Here is a 19,298-nt window from a genome sequence, read left to right on the forward strand (position 1 = left end):
CTAGTGACACTGGGACTGCAAATGTCCATACATTTCACTGGATACAGTATCTAACATTGATTGCTGTCTTGTTCTTAAACATTCTTGCGTATCTTGATTTCAAACAGTATTATCATTTAGTTGTGGAACGAGTGACAGCAGGACAGGAAATTTGTTCTCTGAAATAGTTTTAAAGCTGTCTTACAGTATTAATGTTGCACTAGAGTAATTACTTTCATTCTTATAACTATAAGTAACAGTTCTTGGTTAACTGCTGATGGCAGTGCATTCAGAAGTCCTAGTACAAAATGCATGCTTATCCATATCCCAGACTGATGCATAGAAAATGTTGCATTTTATGTCAACTGACTTAAGTGGTTATTTTAATCCTCTTCCTTATTGCATTTCTGTGAGTTTATTCCAATCTTTAATCTGCACTTGTTTTGATTATAGCATTCGCTTCTCTCTACTGCTTCTATTTGTTAGGTTCACAATTCTTAAGTGAGCTGAATGTTAAGCATATGCTGATGGTTGCTGATAGAAGTTTTTAGTTTCTTTAATAATCACTCTTGCTTCCTAGCCATTTATGAAAACAGAAGGGAAAATTATTAGTACTCAACATCCCTCCTTTTTCTGTATAGTCATAGCTAACCAGCTAAGTAATTAGTAGTAGTGTTAGATTTATGCTGAAAAAGCAAAAACACCGCAAAACAATTCCTCTATCATTACAGTATCTGTATAGTCATAGTAATCAGGCCTAAAGGACTCTTCCATCCTGCCAACAAAAATCCTTCTGACAATTATTAAGAACAGTTATTGTTCATTTTATTTCTTCTGTGTGCTAGAATTGGTGAGATGATTTACCCATGGTTGCACAGCCCTACTCTTGCCAAAAGGGGTGAGCCGTTTTGGTGACATTGCACCTCAGTGACTGCTTGATTTCAAGTAGTCTGCCAGGGTAGGTTCCAAGCTTGTTGCTCCCATCCTTCTCTCAAATGGCTGTGGGAAGAGAGAGCACACTGCTCTTCAGTATTCCTTAGATGTCATAAGTGGCAGATAAGGGGAAACATTCTTTCCATAGAAAGGGGAGACAACATTTTAAAAAAATCCTTATTCTGCCCCTGCTAATCTATTTGTCTGTCCTGTATATATTTATGTTATATCTTGTAGATCACTTGGTGCTTTTGTTCTTGACCTATTTTGGTAAAAAAATAATTATATTTGATTACACTTAACAAGTTGGATGTGGTTCAATTTATTTATTTTAGCAGTTGCAATTCCAGCCTTCATCAAAAGATCTCAGGGCAGATAACAAGATTTAAAACACACCCAAAAATGAATAAAAACAAAATATACTAATTAGTTTAATCTCATCAAAATAGCTCCACTGTACTACAGAGGTCACACATCTTATTACCCATTGGCCTGACAAAAGCTGGCACTGAACGAATTAAAAATTACTCACAGGACTTGTGGAGAGCTTTTCAAATTTATTATTTTCTTAAATCTAACTATATTATGGTCTGAAGGCACAGGAGACCAGCACCTTGCTGAAGCTAAGCAATTCTAGATCTGCTCATTGCCTGAATAGGGGACTATAATAATAATAGCCATGAAGGTGGGACAGAAATGTAAGAAATTCATAAATAGTATTTTCATGCTTTCTGTAAGTTAATAATAAATACAAAATGTTATTCTTTTTGAATGTTCCTGTATGCTTAGTGATTTGATCTTCTAAGCCCAAATACAGATTCACCCTTGTTGATTAGCAACCAATAAAAACATAGAACAAATAAAGCAGTAAACATTCCAGATAATACAACATTGGGTAATGAAATCTGATTTGCCACCCTCCCCACTTTTGACATAACTAACTAATCTCTCTCTTTAAAAAAAAAGTGCCAATTTTGTTCAGTAGGAGCATATTGTGAGAGAGACTACGAAGGGATGGGTGACCATTGTTTGCCTCAAAACTATTGGGGGTTTGTAGTTTTTGTGATAGGCGTGCCTGGCGTGCTCTGGTCCATGGGGTCACGAAGAGTCGGACACGACTGAACGACTGAACAACAACAGTTTTTGTGACTGCTCACAAACCAGTGAGGGATTTTCAAGAGCTTTGATATTTTTTATGATATAGCAATACAGGCAGCGACCATTTTTGTGTGTCTAGTTGACGTGTGGCTGCCAAAGCATAGGTCCTTTTGGACCCGGAAGAGGACAAAACAGGGTGGAGCGGGCTTATGCACACTCCACCAATGTGCACAGGGGCAAGGAACGGAATTTCTGTGCAAAACAGTTGCTGCTTTATATACATATTTTCATAAATAAAAATAAAGTTGCTGTGAGATATTTCTCCTGTATAAAGCAGCTGTGTGGGAAGAGTTTGGGCCTCATGGCATAGATCTCTCAACCCTATCTTAATCTCAGTACAGGATATTTTAAACTGTTTGGGAGAGGGGGTTATAGATTAATTAGGAATAGAGCAAGCACCTTTCTTCTGACCCTGAATTGGTCTAGACCCTAATAAGATTATAGTATACAGGGATACGTTGGGGCACTGAGTGTCAGGGATGCACACAAACTAGTTTTTCTGCATTGCTTGGGAGTTGCCCAAGCAGTTAAAAGCCCCTGTCTTATTGGAGGCAATATTGATTGATTTAGGTGGTAAAATGGTGTTTTACTACTAAATGGGGGGAATCTGCTGCCACAGTTAAATTCTCTTCCCCTCTGCCGACTTTTTTCAAACAGTCCTCCTCTACCCCACATATATTTTCAGCAATATTCAGTATGCTCGTACTTAATATGGTACCCTTCAGGTGTTATTAGGCTTCAGCTCCCATCAGCCCCAACCAGCAAAGATAGTGATCAGGGATGGTGGCATAGCTGTCAACCTTTCCCTTTTTTGCGGGAAATTCCCTTATTTTAGCATTGGGAAACAGCAGGGAGGGTTGACAGCTATGTATATAGCAGTGGGAAACAGCAGGGAGGGTTGACAGCTTTGGATGGTGGGAGGGTCCCACATTGGTTACCCCTATCTGATACGTAAGTATATGATGTTTTATTCTTAAAGGATGATTCCATATTCTTCTTTTCTCACTTCAACTCTCCTCTGGATGGATATTTCAGGGGTTAGCATTCATGATTTAAAAAATAATTTGCAAATGTCTTCACTGTCAGCTCCTCTTTAAAGAGGGGTTTATTCATCCTTTTGTGTATCTCAGAAACCTCCTAAGTATTCATTGTAGGTAGATTAAGCTTTGGATTGTTTGGATAGTTTAAGGTTTATTATCCATAGTTTGAAAAGCTAATGACCAGAAAATGTCTGGTGTGGGATGTTGTTCACTTTCCATGAATGAGGCTGAAATGACTTGTATAAGTAAACTTTAAATGTTGATGGTTGAGTTTGCAACACTGTCCTAGGACTTCTGGAAGATTTATACAGATCCTAATTACTCATGTTACCTTATGTTACATTTCCATGCCATTTCAAATTAAATATCACATCACAGAGTTAAGAGAATGAGCTGCTAGAGATAGGGTTAGTACTGTATAGTACAGTAGTAATATTTTAAGCAGTTTCGTAGCATAGAATGCTCCTTCGTTATTATTTTGATGATTCTCCCCAAAACTCTGTAAAGTATATGGTTCTTATGATAAAGAACTTTTCAACAGACCTACCTCTGCTTGGGGTGTATGTAAGATTTGGAACGCCAGTCTTCTGATCAAAGCCAAGCATTGTCCATTGGAACAAGTGTTAAATCTCGTTTACTGTGTTGTGTTTTAAATAGTCATGTTGTCTTTTATTATGTAACAGCAGAAAACCAACTTGCTATCACCAGCTGTTTGCCCCCATGTTTGTGCTTTCCCTCCCTCATATGTTGCCTCACTTATTTATGGAGCTTTCAATGCTTCGGTTTCAGGTGCGAATGTCTCTCTGGTTTATGTGGTGTTCCAAAATGCGAGGCAGGCTACATCCCCCAAATAGTGTCACGTGGAGACGGAACACCTGGCAAGTGCTGTGATGTCTTTGAATGTGTCAATGGTATGTTACGTTCTCGGTGTATTTGGGCTGAACATTTTAAGGAGTTTGGTTTATGAATAATTTAGATATGTTGTCCAATATGGGGCACAAGTAGAAACTATATATAAGTTTACATAGGACAATATTCCTCCTGAAAACTTTTAGGGTATTAAAACTTAACCTTATTTAGAAGGGATCTGTGCATACTGGGTATGATAGGTTACTTCTTTGAATTAATTATTTTTCAGGGGGAAATAAGCATATAATACAACAATATGAAAGCCATTTTAAATATTCCATAGCCATAGATTAATTTTAAACCCTTGAACAGAGTACCGGAACCTTTGACGATGACCTTGAAAGCCAGGTTTTGCCAGAAGTCGTGCAAATATTTATTTATTTATTTATTTATTTGGGTTTATGGCCTACCCTTTATCCCAAAAGAGGTCAGGAGATTGAACTGGGTATGCTTCTCTGAGACATCACTTTACACCTGACATATGCCATGCAAAGAGTCTGGGAATAGCAGTAGGAGGCAGTTGCACATACAGTCGTACCTTGTGTTACGAATGCACCAAACCCGGTAGTACCGGAATGGGTTCGGCGGTTCGCACATGTGCTGACGTGCAAAGTGACATCATGCGCAGAAGCGCCGATTTGTGTCATGCACATGCGCAGACGTGGCGCTTCAGGATTTGGACCTTTCAGGTTATGAGCAGGGCTCCGGAACGGATCCCATTTGTAACCAGAGGTACCACTGTATACAGGGTACATGTCTCTAGCACCCACACAAGGACAGTTAGAGGGACTGTTCGCTTTTAATGAAAGTGGAGCCCTCTGCAACTCAGATCTTATGAACTGCCTCCAAGATTTTGTCCCTATTTTTCATCAAAATCACAGATTTTTATCTCTCGGTAAAAGTGTACCATGTTCCAATTTATTGTGCTAACAGGAGGCTGTCTTAAATGAGATGCTGTGCTTAGAAAATGGAAAGGAGCACTCAGATCTGCTACAATGTTTTCTGAGTCCTGGTGATGATTGCAAACCACTCAGGAAAGAGTACCCCTTCTTGGTTCCTGAGCACTTTGTAGCCATCTTCCTGGCAATCCTTTGCTCCTGCTGTTATGTGCAGTTCGTTTTTTTAAAAAAAAAAGTCTGCTGCAGGTGCCATCACAGGCAACTAAGTAGATGGAGGGGGCATGTTTCAAGGGGTGAACCCAGCCCTCTTTACACCTCTGTGTAAATAGATTATTGAAGAATTGTATCCTTCAACTTAAACTGCTAAACTACAAATTAAGCCATATCACTGAATAACGAGGGGGGCACAGTTAATTAATAGTGGTCTGCATTATTCTTGTTTGAAAGTTATAATTTCATGTTGTTTACACATAATGTGAAAAATGGAAATATAGTGGAGAATAAATACAAATCTTCCAAAGTATATCTGCAGTGACATGGTTTTTTCAAATACTCATGAGGGAAATCTGAAGGCAAGCTATTTTTGTTTATTCTATTCTGATTGATGGCCAGGCAGGCTGTGATACTTCTATGCTAATGTAGCAAGTGAATGGGCCAGGCACATGGAGAAATGTGTATTAACGGCAAGGCTTTACCTGTAGCTCATGCCCTGTATCAGGTCTGAAAAGCCCCAGTGAATGCTCAGAGATAGCCAGATAACTCTCTGGATTCTTGCTCACAAAATTAGGAAAGAATTGGGCTACAGTTATACCTTGGGTTGTGCTCGCTGCAGGTTGCGCATTTTCAGGATACGAACACACCAAACCCGTAAGTACTGGAATGGTTTACTTCCGGGTTTTGGTGCTTGTGCATGTGCAGAAAAATAAATCGTACTTTGTGCATGCACAGAAGCGCTGAATTGTGTCACCCGTGTGCACAGATGCAGTGGTGTGGGTTGCGAACGTGCCTCCCACACGGATCGTGCTCGCAACCTGAGCGTCCACTGTACTAGTTAACTACTGAGATTTACTGCTAGATGTCAGCATTACCTGTTATGCATTACTTTCTACTGGGATTGCTAACCTATGACCCTCCAGGTGTTTTTAAATTCCATCTCTCATCAGCTTCACCTAGTGTGCCCAGTTGCCAGGGATGATGAGACTTATAGTTGCCCAGTTGCCAGGGATGATGAGAGCCAGTGTGGTGTAGTGGTTAAGAGCGGTAGACTCGTTATCTGGGGAACCGGGTTCGCGTCTCCACTCCTCCACATGCAGCTGCTGGGTGACCTTGGGCTAGTCACACTTCTCTGAAGTCTCTCAGCCCCACTCACCTCACAGAGTGTTTGTTGTGGGGGAGGAAGGGAAAGGAGAATGTTAGCCGCTTTGAGACTCCTTCGGGTAGTGAAAAGCGGGATATCAAATCCAAACTCTTCTTCTTCTTCTTCTTATAGTCCAGCAACATCTGGAGGGGCACAGTTTAGCTATCCCTGAACTATTAGTTCCCAAAATATCAATAATAAACAATAAGTATCAACAAAACTACTATAAATGTTCAGATTCTGTGCATCTCAGTATTAGATTAGTTAAATAGTAGTTTAAATTTAATTAAATCTGGGGCAGATGGCAAGAGCAAAAACAAATCAGTTTAAAACAAAATAAAACCATTTGAATGAAGTACCCGTATTTAAGAAAGATACAAAACAAGGGTTTAGGAAACAAATACCACAACTGGAGAGAGATCTGTTGGAATGTAATGTTAAAGTGCTGTCTAAAATGTATAAGATATTATTGGATTAGGAGACAAAGGATGAGCAAGTAAAATCTTCAATGATACATTAGGCAATAGATATAGATACGAACCCAGATTTAGATGTACATAATGCTAAACTAAACCATGGCTTAGGGCAGTAGCAGCAGGATCAGGAGAGAGCAAAGCTACCACAATTTTTGCTGTGAGAGCCCACATGCTTGCTCGTTCATGCTTAGCCAGGGTTGGTCTTAGCATTAAGGGTGAACAGGCCTATAATCTCTAGAATTTTTGATGTTTTCTACCATCTCTCTTTATATCGTTACATTTCATATCTTTGAGTTCATTTTGAACGTAAAAATCATAGGGACACGTGCTATTTTAATTACTCATTGAGATGCTGTGTAATTATAACATGTAAACCAAGTAAACATTAATATTCTTTTCCTAAGTACAGTGGTGCCTCGCTAGACGAAAATAATTCGTTCTGCGAGTGCTGTCGTATAGCGAATTTTTCGTCTTGCGAAGCACCAACGAGAGAATAGCGGTTTGACGAAAAAAAGAAAAAAAAAAACGGAAATTTTTTCGTCTTGCGAGGCAAGCCCATTGAAAAATTCGTCTTGCGAGGCAGCCTTCCGCTAGCGAATGCCTTTCGTCTAGCGAGTTTTTCGTCTAGCGAGGCATTCGTCTAGCGGGGTACCACTGTACCAGGCAAGATGCAGATATTCTAGTGAAGCAACTTTTGTTTGCTTGATATAAAAACACATCAAAGATCACAAACAAAATGATATGATAGAATAATAACTCTCATTGTAAGAATTATGTTACAAAAGTACCACTGCTGAAATAATGTTTACTATACAAACCACAGAGCCTAGGGCTTACCGATCAGAAGGTCGGCGGTTCGAATCCCCGCGATGGGGTGAGCTCCTGTTGTTTGGTCCCAGCTCCTGCCCACCCAGCAGTTTGAAAGCACGTCAAAGTGCAAGTAGATAAATAGGTACCGCTCCGGCGGGAAGGTAAACGGCGTTTCCATGCACTGCTCTGGTTCGCCAGAAGTGGCTTAGTCATGCTGGCCACATGACCTGGAAGCTGTCTGTGGACAAACGGCGGCTCCCTCTGCCTATAGAGTGAGATGAGCGCTGCAACCCCAGAGTCATCTGCAACTGGACCTAACAGTCAGGGGTACCTTTACATTTACCATTATACAAATAACAACTCAAACTAATAAATGTATAGTATGCTACTGGGCTATAGATCTAACAACAGTGAAGTTATGCCTTTAAAAGGCAAACTCAGTTAAGGATTATTATTTTATTCTTTCTCTCTTTTCCTGAAATTTCTGTTCATGCTATGTACCGCTCTTTAATGAATGTTACTGTGCAAATATGTGTTTAAAAATCCGTATCCTTTAGGGGTTCTATATCCAAAGTCATAAAGTTATAAATATAACAGAGGTTCTTTATTTAAATTTAGATCTACTGGCTTCTGGCCAGATACAGCCCACTCACATTCCCTTCCATCCTGTGCCTACTCCTTGCCCCCACCCACTGGTTACCAATGGGAAAAGTGTGCTTCACCAACAGCCTTGAAGTAGTGGCTCCTGAAGAGCAAGAGATGGGGAAGCAAGCTGAGTACCTCATAGTGGTGGTTCCTGAAACTTCACACATTCACACACACCCCTGGGTCAAAGGGAAATCCATGCTCCAGATAATGATAAAGAGAATGAAGTGAGCATACTGTGTAGGAGACCCAGGTGCTTTGCAATTCTAGATTTTCCCCCTAGTGTTTTCTGGTAGAGAAGGAAACACTGAGGGGAAGAGTAGATGAGGGCAAAGCAGGGCTTGATTTCTGGTCTCAGGTTTACCTGTAATCACGTTTTCTGATCTAGAAAGCGATCCTGAAAGTCTCCCAAGTTTGTGTGGACTGGCTGCTGCTGTTCAGTGATGGCATCAATGCAGCCAGGCTGGAGCAGGAGATGGCAGTGAGATCCAATCCTTGTGGGAAGGGTGGATATGATCTTAGGAGAAGGAGTGATGGTGATGATCTTGAGAAAAAGAATGAGGGACGATGATGATTTTGAGAGAAATTGTGTGGGAGGTTCTAGCTCACTCACTTTTGGTTCTGGCCCTTTCCAGCACTAGGATGCAGCTCTGAACAAATTACCCAAGAGGGAATGTGGGCTTTCACCTAGTGGTGGTGGTACCTGTTTTGAAAAGAGAAAAGAAGTTGTTTGACGGCAATTACAGTATTATGGTGACTATTTGGGCTGGCACTGTAGCATCAGGTAAAATAAAATTCACCCTGCAGAATTGGATGGACTGTAGCTAAGTGGTAGAGCATCTGTTTTGCATACAAAAGGTACCTCCTTCAATCCTCAGGTAGGGACTCCTGCCTGAAACTTTGGAGAGTCACTGCCAGTCAGTGTAGACCATAATATTTAGGGAAGCTTTTAATGTGTGATATTTTAATGTATTTGATTTTTGTTGGAAGCCGCCCAGAGTAGCTGGGGAAATCCAGCCAGATGGGTGGGGTACAAATAATAATAATAATTATTATTATTATTATTATTATTATTATTTATTATGAACTACATGGACCAGTAGTCTGACTTGGTATGAGGTATGTTCCTATAGTGTTACAGATTAAAACACATTATTTATGTGGAATTTAGCAGCTACTAATTATCATAGCCGCAAAAGCAGATTTAAGATAGGTTAGGTAGGACATTTAGGCAACAGATATCCCACGAGTATGCTACATGGCTTAGTGAAGGAAAAAGAACTTCCTGCTGATAATCTGCTGAATTAAATACAAAAATGTCATCCAGGGTTCATAGCAATCAAAATACACTGCAGTCACCTTTAGAAATTGTCTGCAAAGAAATGTCTGGAATTTTTTTTGTTTTCCTAATGTGTTCCGACTTCTAAAACGGTTGGAGTAAGATGATCTTGCTCTTAACAGACCTTAAACGCCTTTTAAAAACATTCTCTGAGTTCCAGTAACTTTCCAGATGTAATGCAGTTTCTGTTAATTAATCCAATAGTGTACCATCAAATATTTTCTGTTTCTGTTTATTGCACTGAAATAACGCCCTTCAGTGTCAATACAGATAGCTAAACCCTAAGAAACACCAGGCATATATGAAAGCCAGGATGATCCAATGGACAGACAGAATTGCCAGACAACATAGGTATGTTAACTCCTGACCAAGAGATGCTTGGACTGCTTTGATCCACCTGCAGTTCCTGAGCTCCAGGTACATCTGGGGATTGCTTGAGCTGAAAGAGGCACAGGCAGCAGTGTAGTGTAGAAGTTGTAAGAAGGTGCACTGATGTTTCACTGCAAGCATTGACTTCCAAAATCATTAAGATTATGCATTATGAGGTATTCTAAATGGAGAGGCTGTGAGACAAAGGACTATGTGTCACACCCCAATACCCATAACGTTTAGCTATATATCAGCTACCTTTCTGTTAAACGAGTGAATAGGAGTTGTGGTTTGTTTTTAATATAATCAGAGTGATAGACTGCATGATTTGCATGCAGAAAATGCTAGGTTCAATACTAGTCTGAAATCTAGAGAGCCATTGCCAGTTGGTGCAAGTGCCAAGTTAGACCAATGGTCAGACTCCATACTGAGAAAGCTTCAAAACAAAATAAAGAAATCCTTCCAGTAGCACTTTAGAGACCAACTAAGTTTGTTCTTGGTATGAGCTTTCGTGTGCATGCACACTTCTTCAGATGCAATTCTTCAGATATCTGAAGAAGAGTGCATGCACACGAAAGCTCATACCAAGAACAAACTTAGTTGGTCTCTAAGGTGCTACTGGAAGGATTTTTTTATTATTTTTTATTTCGTTTTGACTATGGCAGACCAACACGGCTACCTACCTGTAACTGAGAAAGCTTCATTTACTCATACAGAATCTTAGCTGCAAATAAAATGTTTTAAGTATGTTTTACATGCAGTATACAATGTGACAATAGATGGCGATGGTGAGCCTTATGGAAAATTCAATGTATTTTTTAAAATCGCTTTTAAAAAAGCATTTTCAGAATGTTTTTAATTTGTGGGCAGATTCCACCTTAGTGTCTTCAAAGTGCTAGGTATACATCATCACAGCAGTACTTACAACAACTCGGTGAGATCGATCCGTATTATTTTTTTCCTTTATCTAAGGCTGAAAGAGTGTATTGCTAGCCCAAAGCCACCTTGAATTGGAGACTTCTGTGTCACTGCATATTCTGTGGTTTAATGTTGTTTAATGTCCACTTGCCCTTTTTAAGCTGTAAATAGCAGTCATTGAATCCCCCAATTAGGATTAGACCACAACAGGGAGGGAGAGCTTAATGCTTCCCCTGGGTCAGAGTCACAACAAATTTTCATTAAGAGGGAATTTCCTGTTGGGCTAAGTGGGAGCTGCCTCTTCAATGTAAATAAATTCAAAAGGGCATTTTTGGGTCAGGGCTACAGTGCAGGCACAGGAAAAGGCTCCTCCCTCACTTCCTGATTGGGGCCCCCGGTGCTGTTATTTGCAATTTTAAAGGTATACATGCAACATTAAAGCAGGTATTTAATGTTGCATTTAATTTGGCCTGAAGCCACTGTGCTATGTTAGCTTCCATTAAGAATAGACAATATTTAAAAATTCTTAGACAATTTATCCATGAGATGAATCGGTAAAAAAATTCAGTTTCATGTGCCACTCTTGAATATGAATGATTTCAGGATAATTGATAAAAAATAAAATAAAAATTAGGGTAGTGGAACCAATTAATCAATAATTAGCAATATGTTTGAACAGAACCTTTTTCCTGGCATAAGCAAGTATTTGTAGTACATAAAGGTAGAATGGGGTTTGGCATATAAATTGGGCTCAGAGAAAGGTGCAGGAGTGCTGCCAAATGATTCTGTGCAATGTGGGGGCTTGCCATGACATTTGATCCAATGAAGGAAATTTATCCCAAATTTATATCTGTGAAACCAGCATAGTCATGAGCATTTTTCAAAAAATACATCTTTATTGAAATTCTCCTGTAAAGTATATAAACAAATAAAATGTAAAATGAACAGCAACAGTCATATTTCATTCAACAAAACAAAACGTGTGCTGGGTGTTCACCAGCAAACTCTGTTGGCAGAACTAAAATGAGAGTTAAATATCACCCTACGGCCTCACAGTAAACAGGCTGTATATAGAACTTTTTGTTTCTGCACCCTGCATGTCTTCCGACTTTTTGAAAAGGCCTAGCCTACGTTGATGAAGCTGAGGCTAAGTTCAATATAAGTGGCTCTTTCCTTCATAGATGGATGGAGTAGCTGGAGTACACCAGTAGTTCTTCTGTCACTATCATTCTTTTTTATAATTGTAGATGTAGAACATGCCCTAGAACAGGGGTCCCCAAACTAAGGCCCGGGGGCCGGATGTGGCCCAATTACCTTCTAAATGCGGCCCACGGGTAGGATGTGTCCTTTTATTTAAAATGCATCTCTGGGTTATTTGTGGGGCCTACCTGGTGTTTTTACATGAGTAGAATGTGTGCTTTTATTTAAAATGCATCTCTGGGTTATTTGTGGGGCATAGGAATTCGTTCATTTTTTTAAAAAAAAATATTCCGACCCCCCCCACACAAGGTCTGAGGGACAGTGGACCGGCCCCCTGCTGAAAAGGTTTGCTGACCCCTGCCCTAGAATATGCAGCTGCCATCCAGAAAAAAATACCCTCCAAGCTTAAGTCCCTCCTGAAAACCATTCCTGAATGTTGGGGGACCCTCCAGAACAAAATAGGATGTATCGTGGAGGACTACAGTAGGTGAAGGTAGGATTAGCAAAAATCACATTCCCCAGCTTTTACAAGTAGGAGCACTTTAAGCTGAGCTGAGGCACTTTCAGCCTGGTACTGTATATATTAAGTAAACTGTGAAACATTTCAAAAACAAAAATCCAGATTTATTTATTTTTTACCAAGGAGTAGATAGTCATATATCTGAGAATTTCATGAGTTGTCACTATGCTTTTTATAGCCAGGCACCTTTATGAAAAGTTATTTTGTTGTTGTTGTTGCTATTTTCAGAAGTGAAGCCAGCTTGTATATTTAATAGTGTGGAATATTATGATGGAGATATGTTTCGAATGGATGCCTGCCGGTTTTGTCGATGCCAAGGTGGTGTGTCTATTTGTTTCTCGGCACAGTGTGGTGAGCTACATTGTGACAGATACTATGTACCAGAAGGAGAATGCTGTCCAGTATGTGAAGGTAATTATTATTATTATTATTATTATTATTATTATTATTATTATTATTATTATTATTATTGCTCTGGTGCTATTTGAATTTGATTTAAAAGTAAAGTCGACTCATAACTTGCATGCATTTAACTTCAGCAATGACAGCTTTACATGTTTAGTGGCCAGCCAGCTGTGGTTGCACAAATTAAATGCATGCAAGGTGGAGAGCTTGAAAGCTCCCAGGCTTGCTTACTGAGCGCTGGGAAGGTCTCATGAGATCTCACAGGACCATCTGAGATCTTGTGAAACCTCTAGAGCCTAGTAAACAAACCAGAGAGTTTAAAACTGCTATCTGGGCTGGTTTCCCCTGCCACAGAAAGCACTTTTAAGCTCTCTGCCTTGCCTACTGGGCTCTGGGAAAGTATCAAATGGGCCCTGGGATCTCACTGAAGTCTCCCAGAGTCCAGTAAGCAAGGCTCCACTTTACACTGGGGTCAAGGCCCACTCAGCACTCTGGCTTCAGGAAGGTTGGGATGGTCACACGGGTGTGGTTCTGGGCTTGTTCTAGCTATACATGATTTCAGCTTTACATGCAGTTCCTGGAAGCTAACCCCTGTGCAAGTTGTGAGTTGTCATAGATTTTAGTATTATTTAATGTGTTGAAGCGATAGCTCAAAATTCCTGGCAAAAGAACCTTGAAAATGGAATGGCTGCTCAGGATGCTATTCACTTCCCTGATACCCCAAGAGTTTTATAAAAAATCTGAATTATCTCTCGTGCTTATATATCTTCTGCAAATGTAGTATTTCTGTCAGTTTTCCTTATTAAAATAGAGTCCAATTCATAAAGTTCTGTAAAAATATAATTCACTGTTGATAAGATTTGGGAAAGATAATTTACATTTTTGACACTTTTAAAGCTGTGCAGCCTTGCTGTTGTAATGAATATCAATGTGGTCTTGTAATAAATTATTTTTAATCCTATGTTGATATTCTCTCAGAATGTTCAAAATGCTATATTATGAACAAAACATATGTATTAAACACTACAAATAAATTGAACCATTTTGATGTGGTTTGGGGGTTGTTTTTTTAGATTCCATTTCTCCCGTTAGTAACCCTGCTGGGTGTTACGCTAATGGCCAGATTCAAGCACACGGTGACCGCTGGAGGGAAGACGACTGTACTTTCTGCCAATGTATCAATGGAGAATCTCACTGTGTTGCCACAGCCTGTGGCCAGAGCTGCTTGAATCCTGTAAAAGTGCCTGGGGAATGCTGCCCAATGTGTGAAGGTAAGACATGGAGAATGCAAAATACCATTTTAAGAATTGGCATAAAAACTTTCCTAGTGTTAATTTTTGATACGGTGCTAGAGTTACTGTTAACATTCAGAGGAGCTTCTCTAGTATGTGACGTCAGCCAGGTATAGATTATATAGTGAACATGATGACCGGTAGCCAATCAGAGCAACTAGGTGCCAACTTTCCTGAGGGCACATGAAGCCTTCCCATTTCCCACACAGCATAGGAGGAAGAAGGAACACATCTTTATCGGTCAGAAATTTTCACTGCTTCATCATATTTGCTGGCAGTTTCATTGCTCACCAGTGTTTTGTGTTCTGTTCTAGATAGAGATTCAGGTCCCCATCCCTACTGCTTTGCAATCAGCCATTGAAATTCAGCTAGTTTCTGATGAGGGTACATTGCCTCCCTTGCCCTGACAAGGGGGGCATGTTTGTTTTTCCTTCTGTTACGTACCCCTCTTCTGAATACCATCAGATCAGGTTTGACTATGGGATAATAGTAGTGAAAGCAAACAAAGCCCTCCCATTGCCCTCACTCTGAATTGGAGAGGGGGGGTACATTTCTGTTGCCCAGGTAACTGGGCAATTCTTTCTGTAATTCTTCCCAAGCTTTACTGGCAGCTTTGCACACTTTCTTGCAAGAATACAAATGCCATGAAAAGGGGCTGTATTTCATAGCGGGAATGGTGAACATTTTCATGAATGTCCTTCCCATTGCAACTTAGTAGTTGTTTGAGTACTGTTGATTAGGAGTGAAAAAATGAGAAGGTGCCAAAATGTTCCATTTTCTGAAACATTGGAAAGTATTTCTCTCTCCAAAAAAAAACAAAAAAAAAACCAAGTCCTGTTTCCTGTTCAGTACTATCATCACTATTAGCTTTGGATCATAGATCTAAGGGATTTGCAACAAGTCTGAAATGGCTTCAAAACAACATTGTTTCTGTAAGAAATGAATTTTATTTCAGGCTCCCCACTATAAAATACATTTTAAAAAATTAGGCTTCTGAAAATAAGAACATGAGAACCAAAAATATGCTCTCCCCCCAATTTTTTTAAGGTTTTTTGTGGTTTTAGATACTGTCAGAGCACTAGCTCTGAAGCTGTTCAGAATTCTAAGAGGCCAAATTTGTGATAACAAGCAACAAGCCACACTCCTGATTGACTTTCCTTTTTTGATGCCCACGGTGACATTGATTTCACAGAGAGCCAGGCCTTTGGCTAGATACCTCAGGTGAAATTTATTTATTTTTGAACCTGAATTCCATGTTGAAGAGCACTCTCACTTGTGCCAGTTTGCCATGATTTTTTTTTTTATAAAGATTTATAAAGATTTTATTGGTTTTCCACAAAAACAAAAAGACAATACAAAAACACAAGTACAACATACAACAATTAAAGACAAAAATAAACAAAAATACACCTAAACTAGAATACCAACATCCCTTGACTGGTACAAAAATAATAATTCTTCTTTCGAATCTACTTGGGGTGCTTCCCCCGTTATCTCTCCTTTGCTTTCAGTTCTAATTTACTTTAATAACATCCATCTTTAAATTTTAAATCTATTATCATCAAAATATCCAAATAGACTTCTTTATATTTAATTTACTTCATAATACAACATAATACTTCTTAAATCAAATCTTAAATCTTATTTTACTTAAACTGCTGCTGATAATCAATCACATATCTCTTCACTAGTTCAAAATCATAAAATCTTAACACACTGTCTTCAGGGTACCATGGTAGGCCGTCCTAATTATATTTCAGATATTTTCACCCTATTCCTCTTCTAACCATTTTCCTTCGCCATCTCGGGATCACCCACCAAACATCTCTCCTCCTCCCTCCAGCATCATTGTTCAGAACATCCTCTTTTTCTTTAAAACCAAAGATCAAAACACAATCCATAAACTTCCTCGCAGAGAACTCCGGGAAACACAGACCATCACCTTCCAGCATCTCCATTTCAAAGTTCAGATCATCTTCAAATTGCATTCTCAAAAATCTTTTTGCCTTCATTTCTGGGCTCTCACCCCAGAAATAGGATATAAATCTTCCAACCCTGGGTCTCTCACACCAACAGGGTTTTCCAGCTTCTTGGAGTTGCATTTCAAAGTTCAGATCATCTTCAAATTGCATTCTCAAAAATCTTTTCGCCTTCATTTCTGGGCTCTCACCCCAGAAACAGGATATAGATCTTCCAACCCTGGGTCTCTCACACCCACAGGATTTTCCAGCTTCTTGGGGTTGCATAGTCACTTTGTTATATTTCTCAGATATTCCCTCCAGTTCCCTAGAAAGGTTTTCTTCCAATTTAGCAAAGTTCTCAAGAGTCTCAAAAGTCTTTCCTGTTACATAAAACTTTTCTTCCACGTTCTGTCTCAACAATTCCAATTTCTGGTTTAGCAGTTCAAGCTTTAAAAGAATTATCCTTTGTTCATGGGTCATACCAGTTTGAAAACGAAAGCCAGCATGGTAGAAGTAGACAAAGGGTATCAAATTTCAGCACTTTTCCATCTTTAGCCGCAAGTTTTCCGCCGCCATTTTCCCCGGAGTCAGGGTGAAAAGATTACAGTCAAGCAACTTCTAAGAAGAAATATTTCCAATATCTTAATTCCCTTAACAGGGATTCAGTCAAACTCGCCTGTCAAAAGGCTTCTTAAGCAACATTGTATCCGCAAATGCAGCCACAGCCAGAAACATTGTTATTTTCTCCTTTGAACAAAGGGAGGAACGGGCTTCCTTTTAACATTCCTCCCGGGTGCCAATTGTCAATTTTCAATCCAATCAGTCCGTACTTACGGCATACGGGGTTCTTTTTGCTTCCTTCTAATCTCAGAAGAACGACACGCTCATGCAGGCGGCAGCCGCCGCATCGCCTGCCCGTTTGGGGCATTACCTCCACAGCCCGGCGCCGTAGTCCCTTCACTCCCAAGCCCCTTTTACAAGGGGATCGGGAGAAGGGTTCAGCGCCATAGTGGGCTCGCTGGAGAGCCCGTGCCGCGGGACGCTCGACCCGCAGTTTGGCGGAGCCCCGCTGTGCGGTAGCGGGGCTCCTACCCCCGGGCTGGCCTGGGTCGTCTCGCTACCGAAACAACCCACGACCGCCCAGCATGGCGTCCTCGCCGGAAGTCTTGCCATGATCTTTCAAATGATCTGTCTTGGAACCTTTTTCTGAAAAAGGACACACAATGCTTGAACCATACATAGCTATGGGAGTCCAGTGGTTTAGACATTGTTTTGGGAAAATATTCCTGAACTGATATGCATCTTATGAAGTTGGTGAATCTGTGTTGCCCTTCATATGAAAAGCTGAGAAGGTGGAGGTATGTTGAAAAAAGAGAAAAGAGAAATGAATGCCACTCTGTTCTAGGCTTGTCCATACTCATGTCTGCTCTGTTGGGAGAGTTTTCATGCTTCTTCCTTTGCTTCTATTGTTGCTGTAGAATATCACCTCCTTTGTGAATTCTTTGCTTTTATTTCTTCTGTAAAGTTTTAATTAAAGGACCAAACCAAGCAATGCAGCCTTAAAGCCACTTTGTTGTTTCTGCATTAGGAATTTGGGCACCAGGAAGGAAATTCTCTAGCACTGAACTTGGAACTGGTATTTTTCATGTAATGAACTCAGGGAAAAGAAAAGCTGTCTGGAATGCTAGCTATGAGGATGGAAAACATTTAGTCACCCTTGGAATGATATGAATGTTTTTCCAGGAAGCTTAAGTAAACGCATATTATGCAGCTCAGGAGGCAGCATTTAACTTTTTTTGGAAGACAGACAATGTTCCACAAAGAACATGAAAGTTTAAAAAGTTAATTAAGGAACAGGTTTGTCAGGGGCAAAACAGATTGTTCTGTTTGATTAATCAGTTAACCTTGCAGCTGCACACTTTTGTGCACTTGAGCATATCTTTATAACATTTTAATAAACTATAATATAGGCATTTTAATGAATCATTTGCCTCTGTGGCTTAGATAGAAAGATGTCTGGCATAAGAGGAGATACACTTCCACATGCATATAAGGAAGGCCCCAAACTTTTGATTATTTCCTATCCTTCCCGAATCACACCCTTCTTGTTCTGAAGGCTCCCCAAGCTTCCAGTGGTTGTTCAGGGGCAGTGGGGGAAAGGAATTGAGCTAGGAAGGAAGAGGTAAGGAAGCTCCATTCTGTGAGCAGAACACTGTGTGTGGAAGTTAAGAGCCAAGAAACTTAACTTTCTAGTGCCTGCACTGTCATATGAATTTAACAAAAGGGGTCCACAATAAGTCCAGCTTCTTTGAGGACCATAACACTTTTTTGGTTTATATTGATGGACTATCATGTTCTGGAATGGAGTGGCCATTCTACCCTTCCTATCTTTTGGCAGACAGCATGAGTAGATCTTAGAAATTGTTCACCTAAGTACAGTATTGTCTGCTAAACCTTTTCCTGCATGTTTTGTTTAGTTTTTGTTTTTAGAATTCATTGCCAAATCTGAATTCTTTCGGATATTCATGAATGTTTTATAATGCAAAGCATATACACCGATCATTTAGCAATTTCAAAAATTTTAAAGACTACCAAAACTTTATTGATCCTCAGTGCCCTAATAAGCAATCATTGGGCAATGTAGGTAGGTAAAAATTAATTAAATAAGCATTCCTTATTATAGATTGTTTTAACTAAAGTCTATGGTAATGAGAGTAGAAGTTGTTTGAAAAGCCACTAATTAGAGGTGCCACCTTCTTAATGCCCTGTCTCTCATTGTGACACTTTGATCTAGATGATGTGGACAAATCATTTGAAATAATTCTAATATGCACCTTGCATTTTGAAACTTTCAAACACATTCTTCTAAACTTGAAAGGAGATGACTCATAAATGGAAAGTACTCAGCAGAGAAATTATTTAGTAGTTGTAGGTAAGACAGCTCATGTTCATAAAGAAAACGAAAACATGTATTTGCATTGTGTTTCATGATCTAAAGAATCTGAATACAGAAGGCATTTAAAGAGAAGTTGAGTATTTTCTAGTGGTTAGCCTGTCCCAACTCTTCTCCCACTCATGACACCTCAGT

General features: G+C 39.7%; 1 protein-coding gene across 3 annotated transcripts in view; it reads left to right on the forward strand.

Moving 5' to 3' along the window:
- CRIM1 (cysteine rich transmembrane BMP regulator 1) overlaps nucleotides 1-19,298 on the forward strand; it is a 142,956-nt gene that overhangs the window by 79,009 nt on the left and 44,649 nt on the right. For all 3 annotated transcript variants that reach the window (XM_033144428.1, XM_033144430.1, XM_033144429.1), the window contains 3 exons: nucleotides 3,900-4,021; nucleotides 12,781-12,963; nucleotides 14,031-14,228. In XM_033144428.1, the coding sequence (XP_033000319.1) occupies nucleotides 3,900-4,021; nucleotides 12,781-12,963; nucleotides 14,031-14,228 (503 nt within the window). The remainder of the gene's footprint in view (nucleotides 1-3,899; nucleotides 4,022-12,780; nucleotides 12,964-14,030; nucleotides 14,229-19,298) is intronic.

This window comes from Lacerta agilis, chromosome 3, assembly GCF_009819535.1.
Source record: "Lacerta agilis isolate rLacAgi1 chromosome 3, rLacAgi1.pri, whole genome shotgun sequence".
In the NCBI taxonomy this organism is placed as follows: domain Eukaryota; kingdom Metazoa; phylum Chordata; class Lepidosauria; order Squamata; family Lacertidae; genus Lacerta; species Lacerta agilis.